The 20,966-nt window shown below is 40.1% G+C and overlaps 2 protein-coding genes across 4 annotated transcripts in view; both read right to left on the bottom strand.

Annotated features, from left to right (window-relative positions):
• Positions 1 to 87: 87 nt before the first annotated feature.
• lmnb1 (lamin B1) lies at positions 88 to 14,427 on the bottom strand. Its single transcript, XM_042509404.1, is given in 12 exon segments — positions 88 to 302; positions 689 to 793; positions 3,048 to 3,119; positions 3,122 to 3,169; positions 3,869 to 3,973; positions 4,113 to 4,341; positions 4,454 to 4,674; positions 5,141 to 5,266; positions 6,391 to 6,561; positions 8,761 to 8,886; positions 9,167 to 9,323; positions 13,838 to 14,427. Coding segments are annotated over 12 exon segments (1,755 nt in total). The 5' UTR covers positions 14,191 to 14,427; the 3' UTR covers positions 88 to 260.
• A 4,013-nt stretch (positions 14,428 to 18,440) lies between these two features.
• Positions 18,441 to 20,966, bottom strand: part of prrc1 (proline-rich coiled-coil 1) — a 16,831-nt gene continuing 14,305 nt past the window's right edge. For all 3 annotated transcript variants that reach the window (XM_042508988.1, XM_042508987.1, XM_042508986.1), the window contains exon 9: positions 18,441 to 19,759. In XM_042508988.1, coding sequence (XP_042364922.1) covers positions 19,550 to 19,759 — 210 coding nt within the window. In that variant the 3' untranslated portion in view covers positions 18,441 to 19,549. The remainder of the gene's footprint in view (positions 19,760 to 20,966) is intronic.

Below are 20,966 nucleotides of genomic sequence, written 5' to 3'. Positions count from 1 at the left end.
CACAGTCGGTCACTTGTTGCATGTTTTTTTTAAAGATGAAAAAGGGATGTGAACTACACATACTAATTTTGTTCAACAAACATGTTATTTTGCTTTTCCAGGTGAAAATACATCTACCCAAAGTACTTTTGCATTTTTATGAGAAATAAAACCATTTTTAGGGAAATACACTACAAAAGATAGAAAAATAGTTCTAGTATTACAGTTGGCAGCAGAGTGGCTGGGCTCAGAGGAGCAGGAGGCTGGCTGGTGTCATGGCATCACATGATGGAGCAGCCTCTCTTTGCAGCGACAGGGTGCCCCTGCACACAAACATTCATCCAGGGTTCAACAGACAACCATTCCAAATACACTGCTACAAACGCTTAAAAAAATCCAAACACATCAGAGTCAGTGTGCGAGTGTCTGTGCCATACCAGTTTTATCGGATGAAATATTTCTAAAGAAGCATGCAAAAATACAACCTAAGTGGGCAAAGGCCTTCTGAGTCAGGTTAGACAGACATCAGCGTCCTCTTTGTGCAGCAAGCACAACACTAGTTTGAGTACTAGTTGATCTTTTCTTGACTGTGTGACACAGACAGGCATTTCTTTTTCAGAAAATGTCTTCATAGAGTGTAAGTGATCATAGAAACATACTTGCATTTGGTAGTTGAATAGTGAGCTGAGAGAGAGGCTGCCAGTCTCACCTGTTGGTGGAAGAGATCTTCCTCAGTGGCCTCCACCCCATTATCATCTTCATCACCCTGCTCTTCTACTGCTGTCTTGTATGTTGTGGTTCTCTTTGCCACCTCCTGGGACGCGCAGGCAGGCACGCGCGCGCACACACACACACACACACACACACACACACACACACACACACACACACACACACGACTGAAATTAAATTACAGACCCTTTACTGCTGCTTGGAACTTAACTTGGAACTCCACATTCTACTCAGCTCATCTTTGAGTCCAAGTGAATGTTTGTGAAGAAATTCCCTCGAGGCATTCTTGACATATTACGTTCACCAGAATGGGCCGGACATACGTACAAGCAGACAACCCAAAAACATAATGCCTTTGACCTCGGCCATCGCTGACGTGCAGGCATAAAAAAGAATAGGTTGGAGTGTTTAGAGCAGAACAGCTTTAGTGCTGCTGGAGTGCTCAGGAATGACACTCCACTTTATTTTCTACAAGTGAGGAAAGACAATATTCACAGTTTGTATAAATAGGCTGAAATTCCGAAACCTTTTTTAAGCACTTAGATCATCACTAAAGCATATGTCATACAAGACAGCCATAAAAAACATAATATGGAATGATCAGAGTTAATATATTGACTTGTTGATTGATTCACAATGTAAACTCATGCACTGAGTGGCATGCAAGACAATATTCCACCTTAGAAGTTGCTGTTAGCTGTTGGCAGTAGCCTTTGAACAGCACAGTGAATTTAAATATTTTGTATAAGTATCAGAGAGTGGAGAATCTGTCCACAGGACCACTTTAAGCCACACACTCTAGCACAAACACACACAGCAGCATCAAAACTCCACCATTCAGAATATAAGCAGGGGGTTCTTTGCTTTCCATCCCTGACACATAGCTCTCTGATTAATACTTGTTCTCAATTACCACTTTGGCTCCTAACGATTATGAGTAAGTTAAAACCATTGTTGTTTCGTAATGATGCTCTCATTTTGTCTTGTGTAATAAATCCAACACACCCTTTCCTGCGGTGCACTCAGTGTTAACAACTTGCCAACTTTCTTGATAGACTCAGTGATTTTTTTAGAACTTCTTTCCATATAATTTCTAAAAAAACACACAGTTGCCACTGTGCTCTCTGCAGGTGCAGTGTACTGCACTCTAATTTGGTTACTAGGCAGAACTCTCAGGATGGATGCTTAAATCTAATTTATGGCTGCATCACCCAAATGTGTCAATCAGGGTTACAGACCAAACTGAGTGGAAGCCAAGTCTTTCTCCTCAAATTGCATCTACTGTACATTGTAGTTTTCCGGTTCTGAACTGATGGGTCATGGTCCAGGACTGGGTCATGGGTCAATGGTTTCATTTCTTTGTGTTCTAAGCCAACGTGGTGTTTACACTGTGTGAAAAAAAAAGATTATGTGGTAATTTATTTAATGTGTGGTCATAAAACTAATGACAAAGCGAGTCAAGACAAGTTAGGAACCACTACTGTAAAGAATACCAAATAAAACACATGGTTGAAGTGCTTGAGCTCTGCTCTAACATGCCGTCATACATGTTAGTCAGTCTGTTGTACCTGCTCTGTATGTATCAGCACAAGCTGCACATCAGGATTCATCAACAGGTCAGAGTGTGACAATGGAGAATTACATAACAGTACTGACATATGTGACTTAGTTTTATTTTTCTTATTGACAGTTTGCCAGTTTTTAAGCGCAATAAAAAGAATTACATTCACCTACAGCTAAATTATATTTCAAGTTCATGAAAATACTGTCAGAGATGTTTGTTAATGTTCAATAAATGCATGCTTCCAAATCAATGAGTAATTGTGTGATATAATTGCAATCTCAACACTGACCTAAATAATCGGGACAATGATTTTTGCCATTATCAAGCAGCCCTACACTGCAGTTTTTTGCCAGAAAAATAAAGAGAATTGCCAGGAATTCTGGCAATGAGCAACAAAACAGATGTGTGGATGGATGTGCAGGTAACACTGGCCTAAAAAGTGGTGATAGCTAATCAGTGCAAATCAGTGTGTGATGCCTGAACAGACACAATACTGGGGGCAGGAGACAGAGCACAGGGATGGAGATGGTGCCTTTGTGTGTGTGTGTGTGTGTGTGTGTGTGTGTGTGTGTGTGTGTGTGTGTGTGTGTGTGAATAGATAGATAGATAGATAGATAGATAGATAGATAGATAGATAGATAGATAGATAGATAGAGATAGATAGATAGATAGAGATAGATAGATAGATGAGATAGATAGATAGATAGATAGAGAGAGAGAGAGAGAGAGAGAGAGAGAGAGAGAGAGAGAGAGAGAGAGAGAGAGAGCTTACCTCTCCCTGAGGGTTGATCAGCACCACATGGACATCCTCTCCTGAGCCCCAGGATGTCTGGTTCTTCCACACACAAGGTCTGTGGGAGGTTTGGAGCTCACACCAGCATCAGATGCCCAAACCTGCACAGAGTAAACACCACCACATGGGGGCCAAAGAGCCCCAAAGTCACCCTCATATTCAAAGGAACCAACTTAGTCTCTCTGTAACAATTCCAATAACTCACGCCAGTCACGAGTTTCCCACACATTCATGTACACTGCTCAAAAACACTTAGGAGAACACTTAAATCACACATCAGAAAATCTTTTACTGATATACAAATCTTTACTGATATACACTGTATAATTTGTTGACAACAAAAGTCAGCAACAATAACAGTCAGTCAGAAATCAAAATCACACCGAAAATCAAAGTGAAACACTAAAGTCACAGGCTAATACAAATAGCATTGATTTTAACAACAAAAAAGGTTTCTTTGAAAAAATACAAACTCTTGTAAGTAAAAAAAAGCCTACAAATATCAAAACTTGCATTGCAACCACCTATTAGAAAGGCTGTCATGAAATCAGGCATTAAAGGCTGCAACAGTAGAAAAAAAGCAGCTCGCCAAATCCTGCAGGAACTGGCTAACTGTAAAACAAACATGTAGACTATTCTTACCACTCAGCTGGGGAAAAAATGTAAATTCTGACATCTCTTTTTTTACGTTAGCATTTTTTTTTTTTTTTTTAAAGGACCTTGGCATGATTTTAGATGGGGACACTGGCTTCATTTTAAAATCAGATCAGCAGAAAATTTCATTAAAGACAAACTCTTACCGTGACTTTCTGGCCAACCTTGAGGATGTATTTTGGTGTGAACTTGTAAGTGGCTGTATCATTTCCATCTGTCTTTATCATCTCATAGCCAACCATCGCCTGGTCCTGATACAGACACAACAAAGAAAAATCTTTCAGATGCTAAGGTTAGACCAGATCTTCAAACAGATGATTTTCAGCTGAATCTCAAGCTGAGCCATTTAGTAACCAGAAGCATGTAACCTCTAACAGCCCAACAGCTCACCTCATCCCCATTGTTGTGGAGGGAGATGAACTTGCCGTCTGTGTCGATCTCATCAATGCTGATATGTCCCGTGGCTGAGGCAGAGTGAGCGATGGACACCGAACTGCTAGCTTCCTGTTCCTCCACATCAACACGTTTTCTCTTTCCCTGAGTGGTGCGCACGCTGCGGCTGCTGGACGAGGCTCGAGACACCGTGACACGACTTGAAGGACTGGGAGACAGCTTTAGTCTGTGGGAGGCAAACATAAGTATCCAGGTCGGCAAAAAAGCTCAGCGTGTTCCAGAAACGCAATAGAAAATGAGCTGATGCCATCACTATGACAAACTTGCTGGGTCCTCACCTTTCTTCTTCTCCCTCTAAAAGTTTGCGGTAGGCGTTGATCTCCATGTCCAGAGCCAGTTTCACATCCAGCAGCTGTTCATACTCGTCCAGCTGTTGCTGCATCTTGGCCTGGATCTCAGCCACCTCCAAGTCTTTGTCTGCCAGCAGCTTACGGCTTCTGTCTTTCTCCTGAGCCAACTCCGTCTCCAGCTCCACTATACGATTACGCCAGCCACGAGTCTGAGGGATAGACAAGGTCAGAGTCTGAGGTTGCAGTGATGCCCATGTTTCACAAAGAAAGCCAGCACTTCATCATATGTCACTTAAATAGAAATTTGATAGATGCTTAAATTAAATCAACTTACTTACGTAAGCCTTTTGCTCATCTATAGAGGTTAGGCTTTTGACAATTGTCCTCCACCTCCCACAGTAAATTGAAAAATAAAATAAACCAAACATGAAGCGCGGCTGAATAACGCACTGTGGGAGATGTATTTGTTGACTGAAGTTATTCTTTAACTTTTCAATTCGGGTAAATTCACTATCACAGAAATTGAAGCAAATATGAACAGGAAGTTGTATCCAGACAACAGGTGTTTAAGATATCAGACTTAGAATTTGGATTTTACAGGGTTTTATTAAATGTGACAGCTTAGGACACATTCTAAAAAAAAAATAAAGGTAATAAGTAAAATGAAATGTCAACCTCCTTCTGCATTGTTGCCAGCTGGGTGGTGAGGCTCTCGATCCTCGAGGTGGACTCTCTGAGCTCCTCTCGGGCCATGTTGGCTGATGCTCCGTTCATCTCAGACATCCGACGCAGGTCCTCCAGCTGGAGACAAACACACACACAGATGGTTCAGGAGTCAGCAACATCAACAGCTTCCTGCTAATCACACTCTGAAAGAGGAACTCAGCTGGGTCTGTCACTTCCTGACATGCAGGAAGTTAGTAATGTGCTGTTTTGGTGTGTTGACTTTCTACAAGTGTTACATACAGTTTCACCTGACAGCAAGATCAAAATAAAGATGCTTACATGCATATTGTGTAAAGGATGATTTAAGCTAGTCTGCCAGCAAACTACAGGTCAACTGATGGGGGACGTTATAAGCACGCTTAACCTCTCCTGCCATCTTAGCACCTCTCATAGTTCTACCTCATTCCAGACATTTTCAGACCTCAAGATAGCTTTAAGGACATTAACAGCTACTGAAACTCATATGCTTGGATCGACTAATTGACTTTTTCTGTGATTTATTAGTTCAGCTTTGCTGTGGCCCTATGATCTTTTTTGCTTTTAAATTTGCACTGCTTATTTGTTTGATTTATCCTTTTAATTGGCAGCCCAGTGCAGTACAGAGGACAGCAGGCGGTGGTCTTATTGTTAATTTGATGCATATATTAAGGAACATAGGCAGCCACTTTTGAAGACTGTAAAGATCCTGCTCTTCACGCTGCCTCTCTGCATGTCGGCTCTGCCCTGTTCCTCGTTCCTGGATCTTGGATTATGGTGTTTAGGTGGAGGGTGATTTTAGACTCTAGATCTGGACTCTCTGACAATCATTGTTTTTAATAAATTGCATCTCTGCACAGACTGAAATCTACATGCTGTTTTGAACAGAGCACTCACCTAAAAATACTAAACAGGGGTATGACCATGCTGCAGCCATAATAATTTTTTTTGTTTTCCCTGCTGTACCAATAATACTGCACTTTGACTCCTGAACAAAGGTACACGCAGAACCATAAATTTACTGAACTGTTTCACCTGTAACATATTTTTTATATGTTGCTTTGAGTCAAACATCCCTCCTCATGCTTCTTTTTTAGTCAACTCTTTGACATGAACGGGATTAATGTGTAAATGGGAAATATGTACCCAGACAGTCTGTGTGTGTGTCTGTGTGTGTGTGTGTGTGTGTGTGTGTGTGTGTGTGTGTGTGTGTGTGTTCATACTTTGGCGCTGTAGGTGCTCTCCATGTTGTCCTTGTAGATCTTGATCTGCTCTTCATTCTGAGCCCTCATGTCAGCCAGGGCCTGAGTCAGTTTATATTCATACTCCTCCTTCCGCCCAGAGTCCACCTCCACCAGTCGGGTCTCGTACCGCTGCCGGGCCTCCTTCACTTCCTGTAGCACAGCACACAGTCAGCAAGGATCAAGGATATCTAATTGTTGTACAGCCAGTAGTAACCACATAACCAACAGAGAAACAACAAACTTCAAAATTCATACAAAAACAACACAATGAAGTCGCAGTCGGTGAGGACAGGTGAGCTGTTCAGTCTGTTGGTCCTGCATGTTGGCACATTGTATCTGCAGCCAGAAAAAAGGAAACTCAACTCCTTGGACAGGAGATGGCCAAGGTCAGCCAGGACTGTCTGGGCCTTTTCCAAAGGCCTAAACTTGTGCAGATGAGGAAGGTCATTCATGGTCATGCCTGCAACTTTGCTTTAACGATACCCTGCGATCTGTTCCTACTTTTGAGGCTATGTAATTTGTAAATCTTAAATTTATAGATTTATAAATCTTTGTCTGATTCTGATTCTGAGAATGTGAGGCCTGATTCATGAAAAAACTCATGAATCACAGTCATCAAACAATGAATAAAACACTGAAATGGAAAGAAAACAATTCCTCAATTTAATTTAAAAAATAATGAAGACATCCAATCAGTTGCACTTTTTGTCATTAGCTGCAGCCCTACTTAAAGGTAGGGAAACTCAAGCTTAGCATGGTTTGCTGTGGCTCCTTGATTGTAGACTAGTCTGAGACTACTAGTAAATTCCACGTGCAGAGCAAAACCACTAATGAATGGATTTTAAGTAATGACACTATTAACCCACCACTTAATATACCGGCAGTCAATATACTATTGGCAACACCAGTGTTACCAGTTACAACAATTCTGAGGTTACCTTATTACTTTTACAGAAGAACAATTCTGAATGCAGGAGTTTAACCTGTAGTGGAGTATTTTAGGAGTGGTATTAAGAGCACTTTTACTGTGGAAAGGATCTGCATACTGCCTTTGTGTTCAGCACCTGCAGCACATGTTGCAGCTCACTATACAAGCATTGCTGTCAATCTCTCCTCACCCCCTTATCTGAAAAACATTGTTCCTCTGTAAATTTACTTTTTTAACTGAACTTCCATCCCACTGATCTACTTGAGCAATGTGCCTTGCAAACTTGCAGACTGTCTTTGCAGTAAGCACAAGATCTTCCTCTGTTGTACCAAACTAGTGCCACTGATGAAGTGCTGAACTGTACGCTGGACGGCGCGTAACCGTAGCGATGGTAGAAAGCGAGGGTCAATCAAAGAAGGGCGAATGATAGTCATACATTGCATCCCACAACACAGCGTGTAGAGTCGCTGCAAAACGAAACATGGTCTATCATAGTATGTGTTCAGTGGCGAGAATTTGAAGCTTATTTCAGCAGCCTGGCCTTATTTACCTCATGCACCTTGTGACTGTCCTCACCTCTGTAATTGGCAGATTTTACAAAAGCAATGAAAACCAACACCATTTAATTTCAATACAAACAGACGCATATCCTCCACTGTAAACTGGACTGGGACGCTCTGTTTTTATTGTGGAATATTTATACCATGACAATAATTGATTCGGATGATGAGCCATCAAAAAATGATTACTGAATTTATGATTTTAGATGTAGTTATCTATTTAATTTTTTTTAATGAACACAATTCTAGTGTGCTCTGCATTTAAATAAAAAGCATGTTTTTACAGAAAATATTTATGAAAATATTTATGAACTCTAGATTTGAGCATTAAATGTTTGTACGGTTGGTTAAAGCACAGATTTGCTGAGAGGTCAGCCTGCATCTCAATGCAATGCTGCAGAGATCTTGGGAGAGCTTTTTGCTTCAACCCATCATGAGGTGTTTCTCACATGGCAGCTTGTTTACTTGCATTCAGAGGTAAGTGGCCTTTTTCCAAAGAGTGGAGGTACTAATCTACCAACATGCATGCACCCAGCTGATTCTAATTAGCACAGCCAGGAGTACTAATTAGTGAAGTCACCTGGTTTACTTCCTTTACTTTGAGAGTGTTCAATGCCCTATTCCTGTCATTCCACTTTCTTGCACACAACTTTTTTTATGGTATGGAATGTTACAATTTCTCTTTCTGGGTGGTTTATTTGAGTTGATACCAATGTCTGGTCCAAGTTCCAGAAGTTTCAGAATAGCTATACTGGAAATACCTTTAATGGAAAAAATGTTGACACTTTGAATAGTGTAAATGTCACAGCCTTAGTGCCAGAAACCAGTCTACAGTAACTCAAGAAACTGTCAGATTCTGACCTCCTCTTGCATGCTTTTACGGAAGATCATTTCCTCTGTCAGACTCTGGCATCGGTTTTCCAAGTCAATGCGCAGGAGCATCTCATCTGCAAGCTGCTTCTTGGTCTGGGCGAGACCTGTATCCAGCTGACAATACAAAAACAACAGGTAGTGTTTTGAGAATAAGTCGAGACCACTGAAAAAGGGTTACCAGGTTTACCATTTCAAGAAAAGCTTTCAAGAGAAAAAATGGCCACACCAATAAGAAGGTCAGAGGCAATCACAAACAACATTTTGTTGAGTGCAATATTGGGAGAAAAGAGCAAAATTTGTCAAATAAGCAGTTTGTCTCTCTGTATTACCCCTTAAATGGTCAAAGAAATATTTTTCTAGCATCATAATATACATGTCAGATCTGTGCTGTAACCTCCTGCAGCTGTTCTCGCAGCTCAGCCAGTGTGGCCTCCAGGCCTCTATTCTCAGACAGCGCTGTGGCCAGCATGGCCTCTTTAGAGTTCAGCTGGGCCTCCAAATCTTGCAGCCTGGCCTGGGTTCCTGTTGCCTCAGAGTCCCTCTTGTTGTAGCTAGAAGGAGGACGACAAGGCATGGTAAGTGCATGTGGATGGCAAAGTGTGAATATACTGACTAAGTTGGCAATGCAGCTGCAGCCATGGCAGAAGTACCAAGAGAGAAGAACAAACACCAAATGATGCAAACCTACCACATGAGAAGGCATTATCAGTTACCCTCTGGTAGCAGTCTCAAGGCCTGCTGTACATTAATTAACTGTTAAGAGCCAACTGTTTGATGTAGGCTGAGATTTAGTGAGACAACAGTCATGCTGCTACTCACTAGGCAGGTTTCCATTAACCCTCAAATTGCGCAAAATGATTTTGTGAATACAAAATACGCCTAATAGAAACACGTCAATTTTGAAAAAACTCCTGTTTATAGCGAAATACTTTTTATGCTTGCATGAGGTGGTATTTCAGGCAATTTGAAAAAGGACACTGTAAAATCCAAAAGTCAAAAGTAACTGAAAAGGAAAGATGTAAACATTTCAGAATCTCATAACACGGTTTTATCTAACAAAATATTCGACATTGAATATGCTGGAGTTTAGACTTTCAAAAACAACTTTCTTCACTGCAGTCACAGTGCAGCTTGCTGCACTCCTAGGAGACACACACCTGCACTGACAAACAGCACCATAAACTATATTCATTGAAGAAAGCTGATTCCATTTAGAAAAAAAGTCACACAGATAAATCACTTCTCCTTGGAAAATTTCTGCAAATGATAAAGTTCAAGTTCTAAAATAGTTTTATTTAAGTTGAATATTATTATTAGTTCATTCCTAAACCTTTCTTATTGATTGAGCTCTTCATCTGACAATGCAACATCCCTCTTGTTTTGTATAATTATCATATTGTTCCTACGGAAGCCCTAAGCGGACGTGTTTTTTTTTTTTTTTTTTAACAAGCTGTTTTCTCAATATAACCAGATATTATCTCGTTATAACAAGATATTATCTCGTTATAACAAGATATTATCTCGTTATAACAAGATATTATCTCGTTATCTCGAGAAAACGGAGTTTGTTTTCCTGAGATATTGTCTCGTTATCTCGAGAAAACGAACTTTGTTTTCCAGAGATATTAAGTCGTTATCTCGAGAAAACGAACTTTGTTTTTTTTTTTTTGTTTGTTTGTTTTTAACTTTATTGAATGAACGTCAGAAGAAGAAGTGGCGGGTGGATGATGTGACAGCAGGTGCCGTGCGGTGTTCAGCGCGGACAAATGCGCAAGGTAAGATGATTATTACAGGAACAGGAACACATCACCCATATTCATCAGTAATCATAACTAGATTATTATACTGTTGCTCCGGTGCTTTTTGGTACGTGCAGGGGCGAGAACCTGCACGCATTTGTCCGAGCTGAACACCGCACGGCACCTGCTGTCACATCATCCACCCGCCACTTCTTCTTCTGACGTTCATTCAATAAAGTTAAAAAAAAAACAAAAAAAAAAAAACAAAGTTCGTTTTCTCGAGATAATGAGATAATATCTCGGGAAAACAAACTCCGTTTTCTCGAGATAACAAGATAATATCTCAGGAAAACAAACTCCGTTTTCTCGAGATAACAAGATAATATCTTGTTATAACAAGATAATATCTCGTTATATCGAGAAAACGGCTTGTAAAAAAAAAAAAAAAAAACACGTCCGCTTAGGGCTTCCGTGCTTCCGTATGTTCCAACCATTCATCAAAACTTAATCCCCTGTATAAATCAAAACTTACAACGAAACAATCCATTTTGTAGCAGTTTCATTGCCGTTTGGTTTTTGTTCTAGCTCTAGCAGCCATGAAAAAGGGTGGAGTAATATTTTATAAGCAAGATGTACTGTTATGCTCATATGAGCATATTCTAAATGTCTTGTTGACCAGTCAAAATAATTGGTAGGAACCCCTTGTCATACAATGCTCAAAAAACACCTCTTTGAAACATGTCGCAGACAGTATCATCAGTAAATATGAAGGAGGCATCCTCAAAAGGCTTAGGAAGCTGAAACAGGTTCACCTCCCACAACAACTGCTGACAAACTGATAAACCACCACTGAGAGCCTGCTGACCTGCTGTGGCACTGTGTGGTTCAGCAGCTGCACAGCAGAAGACAGGTGGGACCTGAAGCAGGTGGTGAAGGCAGCTGAGCGTGTCACTGGGAACACACTACCACTTTTGAGTGACATTTACACTGGCCAACTGAGCAAGAAAGCCAACTGTATAACATTTTTCAATGCATGATTGCATGGAATTTCACACTCCACAATCCATACCAACACCAAAGATTTAGAGAATCTGAATGTATGGGCAAAGGGTGAAAACCAACACTGCCTGTGACCTTTGACCCCACAGACAGCTCTGCATTTAAAACCGACTTCCTTGCAAACTTGATATGGCGACATGGGCTCAGGAACACTTTGTAAAACCATTGTCAGTAAACACAGTTCATCTCTGCATCTACAAATGTAAGTTCAGACTCTACCATGCAGAGTGAAAGCCAGATATCCACAACATCCACAAACATGGCCAGCTTCTCTGGACTCGAGCTCATCTGAGACAGACTAACGTGTGCTGTGGTCTGATGAGTCCACATTTCAGATTGTTTTTGGAATCAAACAACAATTTGCTGAAGTACAACAAAATGTGTCCTCCAAGGCTAAAGAGGAAAAGGACCATCCAGCATCTGTGATGGTGTGGTGGGGGGGGTGGGGGTGCCCATGGCATGATGGGCAGTTCAGTTTGTACATCTGTGTAGGCATCATAAATGCTGAAAGGTCCATACAGGTTTTGAAGCAACATATACTGCCATCCAGGTGACGTCTTTTTCAGGGACGTCCCTGCTTATTCCAGCAAGACAATGAGACACATTCTGCACATGTTCCAACTGCATGGCTTCATAGTAAAAGAGTGCAGCTATTAGACTGACATGCTGCAGTCCAGACCTCCTGTCCCCCACTGAGCATGTGTGATGCATTTTAAAGCAAAAAATACAGAGACCCCGGACTGTTGAGCTACTCTAGTTGTGTCTAAAGCAACAATGGGAAAGAAATTCTGCCTAAAAACCTCAACAACCAGTGTCATTAGCACTGCTTATTGTGTTTTTATAAGAGCAGGTGATGTATTACAATGGTAAACCCACTACTGCAGCTTTTAAGGAAAGCTATTCAATTTTAGTTAATAACGACAAAACAGGGAAAGGAGGAAGCAAAACTGGATTTTGTTCTTTGAATCCTTTAAGTTGTGAAAAAGACCTTGTTTTTCTTCAAGTCTAATGTCTGCTCCATTTTGCAGGAAGTTTACATGATATAAGGAAATAAACTTCATAATCCTCAAAATTCTGACCGCTTGCTTTTTGTTAACTACGGAAGCCCTAAACTACGGAAGCCCTAAGCGGGCGTGTTTTTTTTTTTTTTTTTTTTACAAGCTGTTTTCTCGATATAACAAGATATTATCTCGTTATCTCGAGAAAACGGAGTTTGTTTTCCCGAGATATTAAGTCGTTATCTCGAGAAAACGAACTTTGTTTTCCCGAGATATTAAGTCGTTATCTCGAGAAAACGAACTTTGTTTTTTGGTTTGTTTTTTTAAACTTTATTGAATGAACGTCAGAAGAAGAAGTGGCGGGTGGATGATGTGACAGCAGGTGCCGTGCCCAAGGTAAGATGATTACAGGAACACATCACCCAAATTCATCAGTAATCATAAATACTGTGCTCCGGTGCTTTTTGGTACGTGCAGGGGCGAGAACCTGCACGTATTTGTCCGCGCTGGCACGGTACCTGCTGTCACATCATCCACCCGCCACTTCTTCTTCTGACGTTCATTCAATAAAGTTAAAAAAAACAAACCAAAAAACAAAGTTCGTTTTCTCGAGATAACGACTTAATATCTCGGGAAAACAAAGTTCGTTTTCTCGAGATAACGAGATAATATCTCAGGAAAACAAACTCCGTTTTCTCGAGATAACGAGATAATATCTTGTTATAACCAGATAATATCTCGTTATATCGAGAAAACGGCTTGTAAAAAAAAAAAAAAAAAAAACACGTCCGCTTAGGGCTTCCGTAGTTAACAGCATTTACTTGTACTTTAATTTTCAACACTTTTAATACTACTACTAAAAAGAGTACATTTAATATCATAAAATTACTTTTGATACCAAAGTACATTAAATATCAGACACTTTAAAACTTTTACTAAAGTAATGTTCTAACAGACTTTAACTTCAACCACAGCCATTTTCTGTTGAGATATCTGTACTTTCACGGCTGTTTTATAGCTGCTCTGTGTGTGTGTGTGTGTGTGTGTGTGTGTGTGTGTGTGCGCGCGCGCGCGTGTGTGCTGCGTTTGAATGACGTTTTGAACAGAAAACGTAACGCTAACCCCCTGCCAGAACGGACTTACGTGCGTAATGTTGCAAAAGTGGCTCGAAAATCAAATTCAGTGTGTAAGGCTAGCCTTTAGATAATGATTCACAAAGCATGTCTGCAGTGTGACCATACAGCATGGTTACCGTGTTAAAAGGCTTACTTCTGTAAGAGCTGCTCATGCTCGGATTTGATCTTTCCAAGCTCGATCTGCAGCCAGGCCCGCTCCTTGGAGGACTCATCCAAACACCGTCTGGCGTCCGCTAGCTCGGTCTCATACAGGGCTTTGAGTCCACTCAGCTCCCTGCTCCGCAGCTCCTCCTTCTCGCTGATTTGCAGGTGGAGGACGTCGTTTTCTGACTCCAAACTGCGGACTTTGTCAATGTAGACGGCCAGGCGGTCGTTGAGGTCACGGAGCTGCTGTTTCTCCTGCAGTCTGGTGATCCTGGACGGGCTGAGCGGAGTGCCGCTGCCGCACGTGCTTCTCTGGCCGGTTGGAGTTGCAGCCGCCGCCATTGCACAAGAGTGTCCCAATAACCCGTACGAAACCGGTACGCAAACCAAAGCAAGATGCGGACTGTGCAAACTTAATGATCTCGATCCAAGCGCTCAACAGCCACCACTGTCTAAAACTATCCTTGAAAACAGTCTCTGTTTTCTTCTTCTCACAATGTAAGAGGGGTTTGACTTCCTAATATGGCGGCTCATTGGATATTTTACGTTGTGTACCAGTAACCAATGGCGTAGCTCGACGCAATGCGTTGTTTCAATTTTAACTTTCGGATTCGCTTGTAAGTGTCACAGACGTATACCGGCACTGTCCCGAGCAGGCGTGTTCGCTTTGTATCATCCTCTCTGGGCTTACCCACCCCTTTTGCTGAATCGGAGCGTCCCGGTGTAAAGAACAGGCGCTGTGTGGCGCCTCTTATAACGGCCAAGCCTGAAAACACCCCTGTGTATTTCTCGTGCTGTGGCTACTGTACTATCAACGGCAAGACTCAAGTGTCCGAGAAGGGAAAAGATATTTGTAACCTTTCTTAAGAGAATAAATTGCAAAAATAATAAAAGTTACGACCCATCTATATGGTTAGTTAATGTGCGAAAACGAATGAGTTGTTATGTACTGGACTGCACACAGTGACATTCATATCCTACAGGCAGAACTTTTCTTTGTTTAAGGCAACAAGATGGAAAAGAGCTTCTTTAAAAAAAAAAAAAAAAAAAAAACCCTGAGTCAAATAGCTTGGTTTCTTCCAAAAAACTTGAAAAGAAGGCAATGAGCAATTTAAACAAGGGCAATTAGCAAGACACGAGTAAAAAAAAGTGAAAGAAATGACCTGAAAATTCGTGAAAACAAACAAACAAAACCAAGAAAGTAAAAAAGAAAAAAAACAACTAGAAAATGATCTGGAAAAAGTGCTTGAAAATTAGAATTCCATTACATTATAAATTTAGGTTTTCCCTATCTTTTTTTTTTTTTTTTTTTTTTTGCTTTTTTTCTTAGACATTTTATTCATTTTTATATTCCTTAAATCCATGTAGCATTTAATCCTCTCTGGCTTTATCCTCAGTATACTTATATATTTGGTTTATATGCCGTATGAATGCCATTTCCTATGCAGAAGATTGTTAGGTTTGAAGTCATAGCAATTTAACAGCTAATAATCTGGCATTTTAAGATGTTTGTTTATGTGTTTTTATAACATCTTAATGCATTTACTATTTTCATGTTTTAGGGGTAGACTATTCTGTGTGTTTTCACACATCCACATTGCATATCGCTGCTCTCATTTCCTGTCAGTGCAGCCTTTCCCTTTTTAAACACAGTTCTTTTATATGATATCATAATGACAATAAAAAGTTTAAACAGCATGCCAAACCATTACAACCAACACTGGGAAAGGCGTTGAGGTGTATGTTCAGTCACACCACACTTCTTGCCTTTGCTTATAACGACATGAAGCCTGGTCCACACTGTGATGAACATTTGGCTGCACTGGCTGTCTGGTCCAGATGCAATAAAAAAAACACTCTGCTTACATGATCAATTTCATTTTAGAAATTCTGACTTTCTTTGTTTTAGAAAATATATGTTTTTTTTATATTTTATAAAAATAGGTGTAATTTGTCTGGAAACACATATTAACCCATACTCCTTTTTTCCATTTATCCACACCTGGAAATGACTAAAATCACATTTCATACTTTTCCATACTGGAACCCAAAAAGCTGAGAGGTGGTCTAAAACTGGTGGCCCAAAAGTGGGTCACCGGTCCATTCTTAGAGGCTTCTCCAAGAATGGACTTACAGGCCTTCTGGACCAGGCCAGAAGGCCTGTAAGTGAGTCGTGAACATGTTAAGTTTGTAAAAAAACACTTTATTTTGAAGTACAGTGACTTTACGTCATGGAGCTTTTATTTTGAAGTGCTGTTTCTGTTTATTTTTGCAGTATGTTTAATTTCTTTGTGCTCTGAGCTAACATGTTCTTAACATTTTGTGAAATGAAATGAAATATGTGTATTTTATCTAATGTGTGGTCCTTGAACTACTAAGGAGAAGCCTGGACCCCGTGGCTGGACATGTTGGGAACTGCTGGTCTAAGGGACTGGCATTTTCTATTCTCACTAAAAATCTCAAATTCTGTCAAAAAAAAATGGTCCTGACATCTGAGTCCTCAGGAAAAGCTATGGGACTAGCAGAATGTAGGCCTACAGTTCCTGAAGAATAATGATGACGCTGGTATACCCAGACATCAGGATTACCAAATAACATTTCAATGTCTTCTTTTTCCATATTAACCTGAAGGGCAAGTTCATGCGGAACAAACATGTAGCATTAATACAAACCAGTATGACTTATTTTATTTGTGTAAAAAGGCACATTTATGGAACACAAAGTACACAGGGGAGTCATCTTTCTTCTCAGAGGTCTCTAACAGTGCTGAGTCTGCTGTGTGAGGAACTTCTGTGTCTGACAGTGTCCCAGCTGCATGAAGGAGCAGAAAATAAATTAATACAATTATCCAACCCCAGTTTATGGTTCATCTACTGCTGCAGCTAGTCATGGGTCACAATGTGTTTTTGCTTGATGAGTGTCTCAGAGTGCAATGAATGAAGAACACAAAGAAAGAGCAGTATGCAGACTTAACTTGCAGGAATGCTGGGCTACAAACAGGGCAAATCAGGGAACTGATACGGTTACATGTACACCAAAATATCCCTTTATTCCGAATGACAATATTCTGAATTTGATGCGGGTTAACAGCATATTCTATATAAATATTCCAAATTAGGCCTTTTTCCAAGTTTAGCATTTTTGGATTGAGACGTGGGATATGGTGGTATTATTTGGGGTTTAGGAGCATTCTTTGTGCATGTCTACAGCCAATTTGGAATATGCTCCCAAACTGAGGACTTTACTGCAGTTTGAGACACACAGCCTCTTATCTGTTTACGGTCAGCTCTGTGCGTTGTCATGGATACATTGTACACAAATCAACTCCCCAACAGTTTGCAAAGTTGTGGTAAAAAGGCGAACAGAAAAGCTCACATTTCTGGTTGGAAGAAAAAAAACCTGCTAACTTACTTTTGAAAGACTTAGATATCAACAGGCTTTTGGATATGAGCAAATATCACAACATCAACCTTTTCAAGCAGGTGAAAGATGGAGAGAGAGAGAGAGAGAGAGAGTCCAACAAGTCAACCAACGGTAGGCAACTGTGAAAAATACTATTTTGATGTAAAGACACAAAATAACAAGCAGCTCCAGCTATTCTACCTCTTCATATTTTGACGAGAAAATCATGTTAGAGCACGTCATCAGAGTCTGCAGGGCTGCATGTAAGTGCTGGTGGAATATTTGTCTTCATTAGACATGTTAACAGCTTAGTAGGAATATTGTCATTTTCAGAATAAGGGCAAAATATGGGCTGTTTTGTTAAGCGTGTAACCATACTCAGTGACGCCTCGCTCCAAAGCGACACAAATCTAATGATCATCACACAAAAGGCCTTGTTGCTCCTCACACGTGTCAGAGGCGTCATGGTTATTTGGAATTCAAGCTGTGGTTGTCAATCTGCCATATTGAAGCAGAACTGTTGAATTTCTTCACAAGTTTAACCTTCTACTTTAGTTTAACCTACTAAACCAAATCTCAATGTGAACTGGTTCTTCTATTGTTTCATCACAGCCTTGGATTTAACCCTTTGAAACTTGGACAAATTGGTTTCTTTCAAAAAAAATGGGGAGAAGGCAATGAGAAACTTAATAAGACATTGCCAAAAAAGAGATGACATTTATTTTTTAAAAATACATGTATTATATTTTACTGTAAAATAATTTCAAAAGTAAAATTAAAGTAATCATGAATATGGTTTTCTGGACATTTTCCCAAGGTTTTTGAAAGTATATATATATATTTTTTTAAACTTTTTTTTCCTATTAATTTTAAGTTCTAATTCTTGAAATGTGAGGGACTTTTCTTACCAAGTTCATCATTACCCCCTTTAAAAAAAAAATAAAAAAATAAACCTATTTACTCTGGTTACAAAGGGTTAACTTCTTCATACAGATGCAGTATCAGAGGTTGTCTTGCTGACATCACCAGCTCAACTGAATCAAATGCTTCTTAACGGTCGACCAATTGAAAGCACAACTGCTACTGCTGGAAACTGTCTCAGGAACCCTGACTCAAAGGGCCCCCTCTGAGGCCTCAGGTTCACTACGTGGCAAATGATTTATAGTCATTAAAAAAAAAAGAATTTGCGCTTTTAAAGCAGAATACCAACTAACACACTTTAGCCCAAAAGGCCTCTGGTATAAGTTCATTGGCCATGGCTAAAGGACTTTTTATGGACTTATTTACAGAGGGGAAGAAAATAATAAGTGGACAGTGGATAGATGGCTACCAACAGCTCCGAAAACAAATATATACACACAAAACAAGATCCATAGAATGGCTTTTTTACCAGCTCTTTCAGGTAATGAGATGTGAAATTGGCAGTAGTGTCAGTATCAGCATAGACTGTCTCTTATTTCCTGTTATTACTAAACAGTACATTAGTTTCTTGAATACTTCCTGCCACATTAGCACTCTGCCAACCTAAGCACAAAGTAGAGTTTACAGCGTTGCAGTGTTTATGGTGGAGGACTTGACAAGTGCACTCAAGTCCTGTTATCCAAGGCCCAACCTAGGTCCACATTATATAAAGTCTCACTGAGTGAGTTTTTTTTTTTTTTTACATGTCTCAGATTTATGGTATTTGTGGTTCTCTCTCTGCTCAGGTCTACCATGTTTTGGATTAGGACTACTTTAGAGAGATACTTTGCCAATTCTCAGCCAGATCTGTGTCAGGAGTGTGCGCAGATGAACAGTGTTTGGCTGTGCTCCATGACGGCAGCCCCTTGAAATGCTTTATTTTATGTCATTGATGGTGCGTTTGCACAAGGTTCACGAGGTAAACAACCTCCGGTACATGGAATAAAACTGGGACATGGTTCATGTGATCGTCTCAATAACCAGAAGCATTCATTAACAAAACTAAATAATAAAATATCTGTTGAGGTTGTTGATATTAATCTACACAATGTGTAATAACATTTGAATGAGGATAACAAGATCATTAGTTCATGATTAAGTCTTCTTTAAAGCAAGGGTTGATTTGATATCTGACAACTTCTCAGTAAAAAACCTACCAACATGTTGAACGTTGGTGGGCACAAATGATGAGATGAGCACAAACATCAAGATTTTAAAAGACGTGCATTTGGCTTTGTCCCACAGAGACATGAGGAATCTTACTGTCCCATCAGCTAGTTTTCCTCTGACATATCTCCACCTCCTCCCACTAAAAGACAGACACTGGAGGCTGTGAGCCTCACACAGTCCTGGGAGGCAGCCGCTGTTTGTAGATTCCAGCCAGAGCTTTGGCAGCACTCTGGATCATTTGGCGGAGGGTCATGCCAGTCATGGCCTGATGCCAGTCTGTTCTGTTGATGTTGGGTAGGCTGCGCTCCAGGACCTCCCCCACCGTAACAATCAGACCCGACCAGCGCAGGTTGTAGTCAGGAGGCGTCAGGGACTGAGCCTGTACACAGGAAGGTACAGAAACAGTTGAATGAGTTGCTGTAGGTTTTTATGAGACTGACAGTGAGTAAAGTTTCTAAAGCTGAAGCTGACATTCACCCCCAATAATGACAATATACCAAGCTGCAACATAAAACCTACATAAACGTTACGGTTCAGTTCATACTATGGTTTAAGAGTCACGGTTTGGTGTGAGTTCTGTAAGGCAAATTATTTTTGCCTTCCAGAACTCACACCAAAAAAATAAAATTATTTATTAAATTAAAATTAAAGTTAAATTAAAAAATCTATGAGGATATGCTTCTTTTCTTTTTTCTTTTTTAACAGTCAGTAGTGCACGTGTCAAAGACAGACACAATCCTCCTGCTGGGGACTGAGAGTATCTTGCTCATCTGCTGCTTTGGTAAACTATTTTCACTGTTAAATTAAGAAACATGTCAAACACTTGTGTATTACACTGTAGGAACACTGAACAAACACTTTTCCAAAAGGCAACAGGTGACAACAGGCTGTAAAACCAACAGAAACTCTGATGCTATAAAACTGAAAATACAAAATACAGGTTTCTTTTTCCTTGTCCCGGTGACTGGTGGCATGTTGGATGTGTTTCTATTCACAGACCCCAAAACAGTGGAGTGACAACGACACACCGTCCTCATCTTATACACAGATGTGTACAGTAAATAAATGCAAAATGCCAGCGCCAAGGAAATTCAGACTATACATCATCAGTCTGCTGAAACAGCACAGAAACAAAAAGTGTTGGAAGCTCCACCCTGCCAACACCCTGCACTGGATAAGAGATTGAAGGAGACTGAAAGAGAAGTATGTCTACTATCTTTTCATTTATATTTGACTGAACAGTTGTCAGCTCCAACCATGCTTCTTTTCCTCTTTCCATTATCAGTGTTGTTTCCAGAGTCACTGATAAAATGCAGATGTCCATGTAGATGTCATTAATTTAAAAAAACAGTTATACCATTACTATGAATTAAATGATCGCATTAACTCCAACTTTTAAGAAAGAGAAGTCTGAATGTTGTTTAAATAAAGTTGTAATAAAAAAGGTCCTGATATTTTAACAATATGTATATTTTACTTGAAAAATTAGGTTTTTTAGTAATAAGTCCCTGTAATTTGAGAATAAAAAGTAATTTCACAAGAAAAAGTTACAAATGATGACCTTATTATCAGGGCCAGATTAGACA

The sequence above is a fragment of the Plectropomus leopardus genome, chromosome 20 (genome assembly GCF_008729295.1).
Source record: "Plectropomus leopardus isolate mb chromosome 20, YSFRI_Pleo_2.0, whole genome shotgun sequence".
NCBI classification, from domain to species: Eukaryota; Metazoa; Chordata; class Actinopteri; order Perciformes; family Serranidae; genus Plectropomus; species Plectropomus leopardus.
Note: the sequence above shows the minus strand (reverse complement) of the source record. Positions and strands in the feature narration are given on the sequence as shown.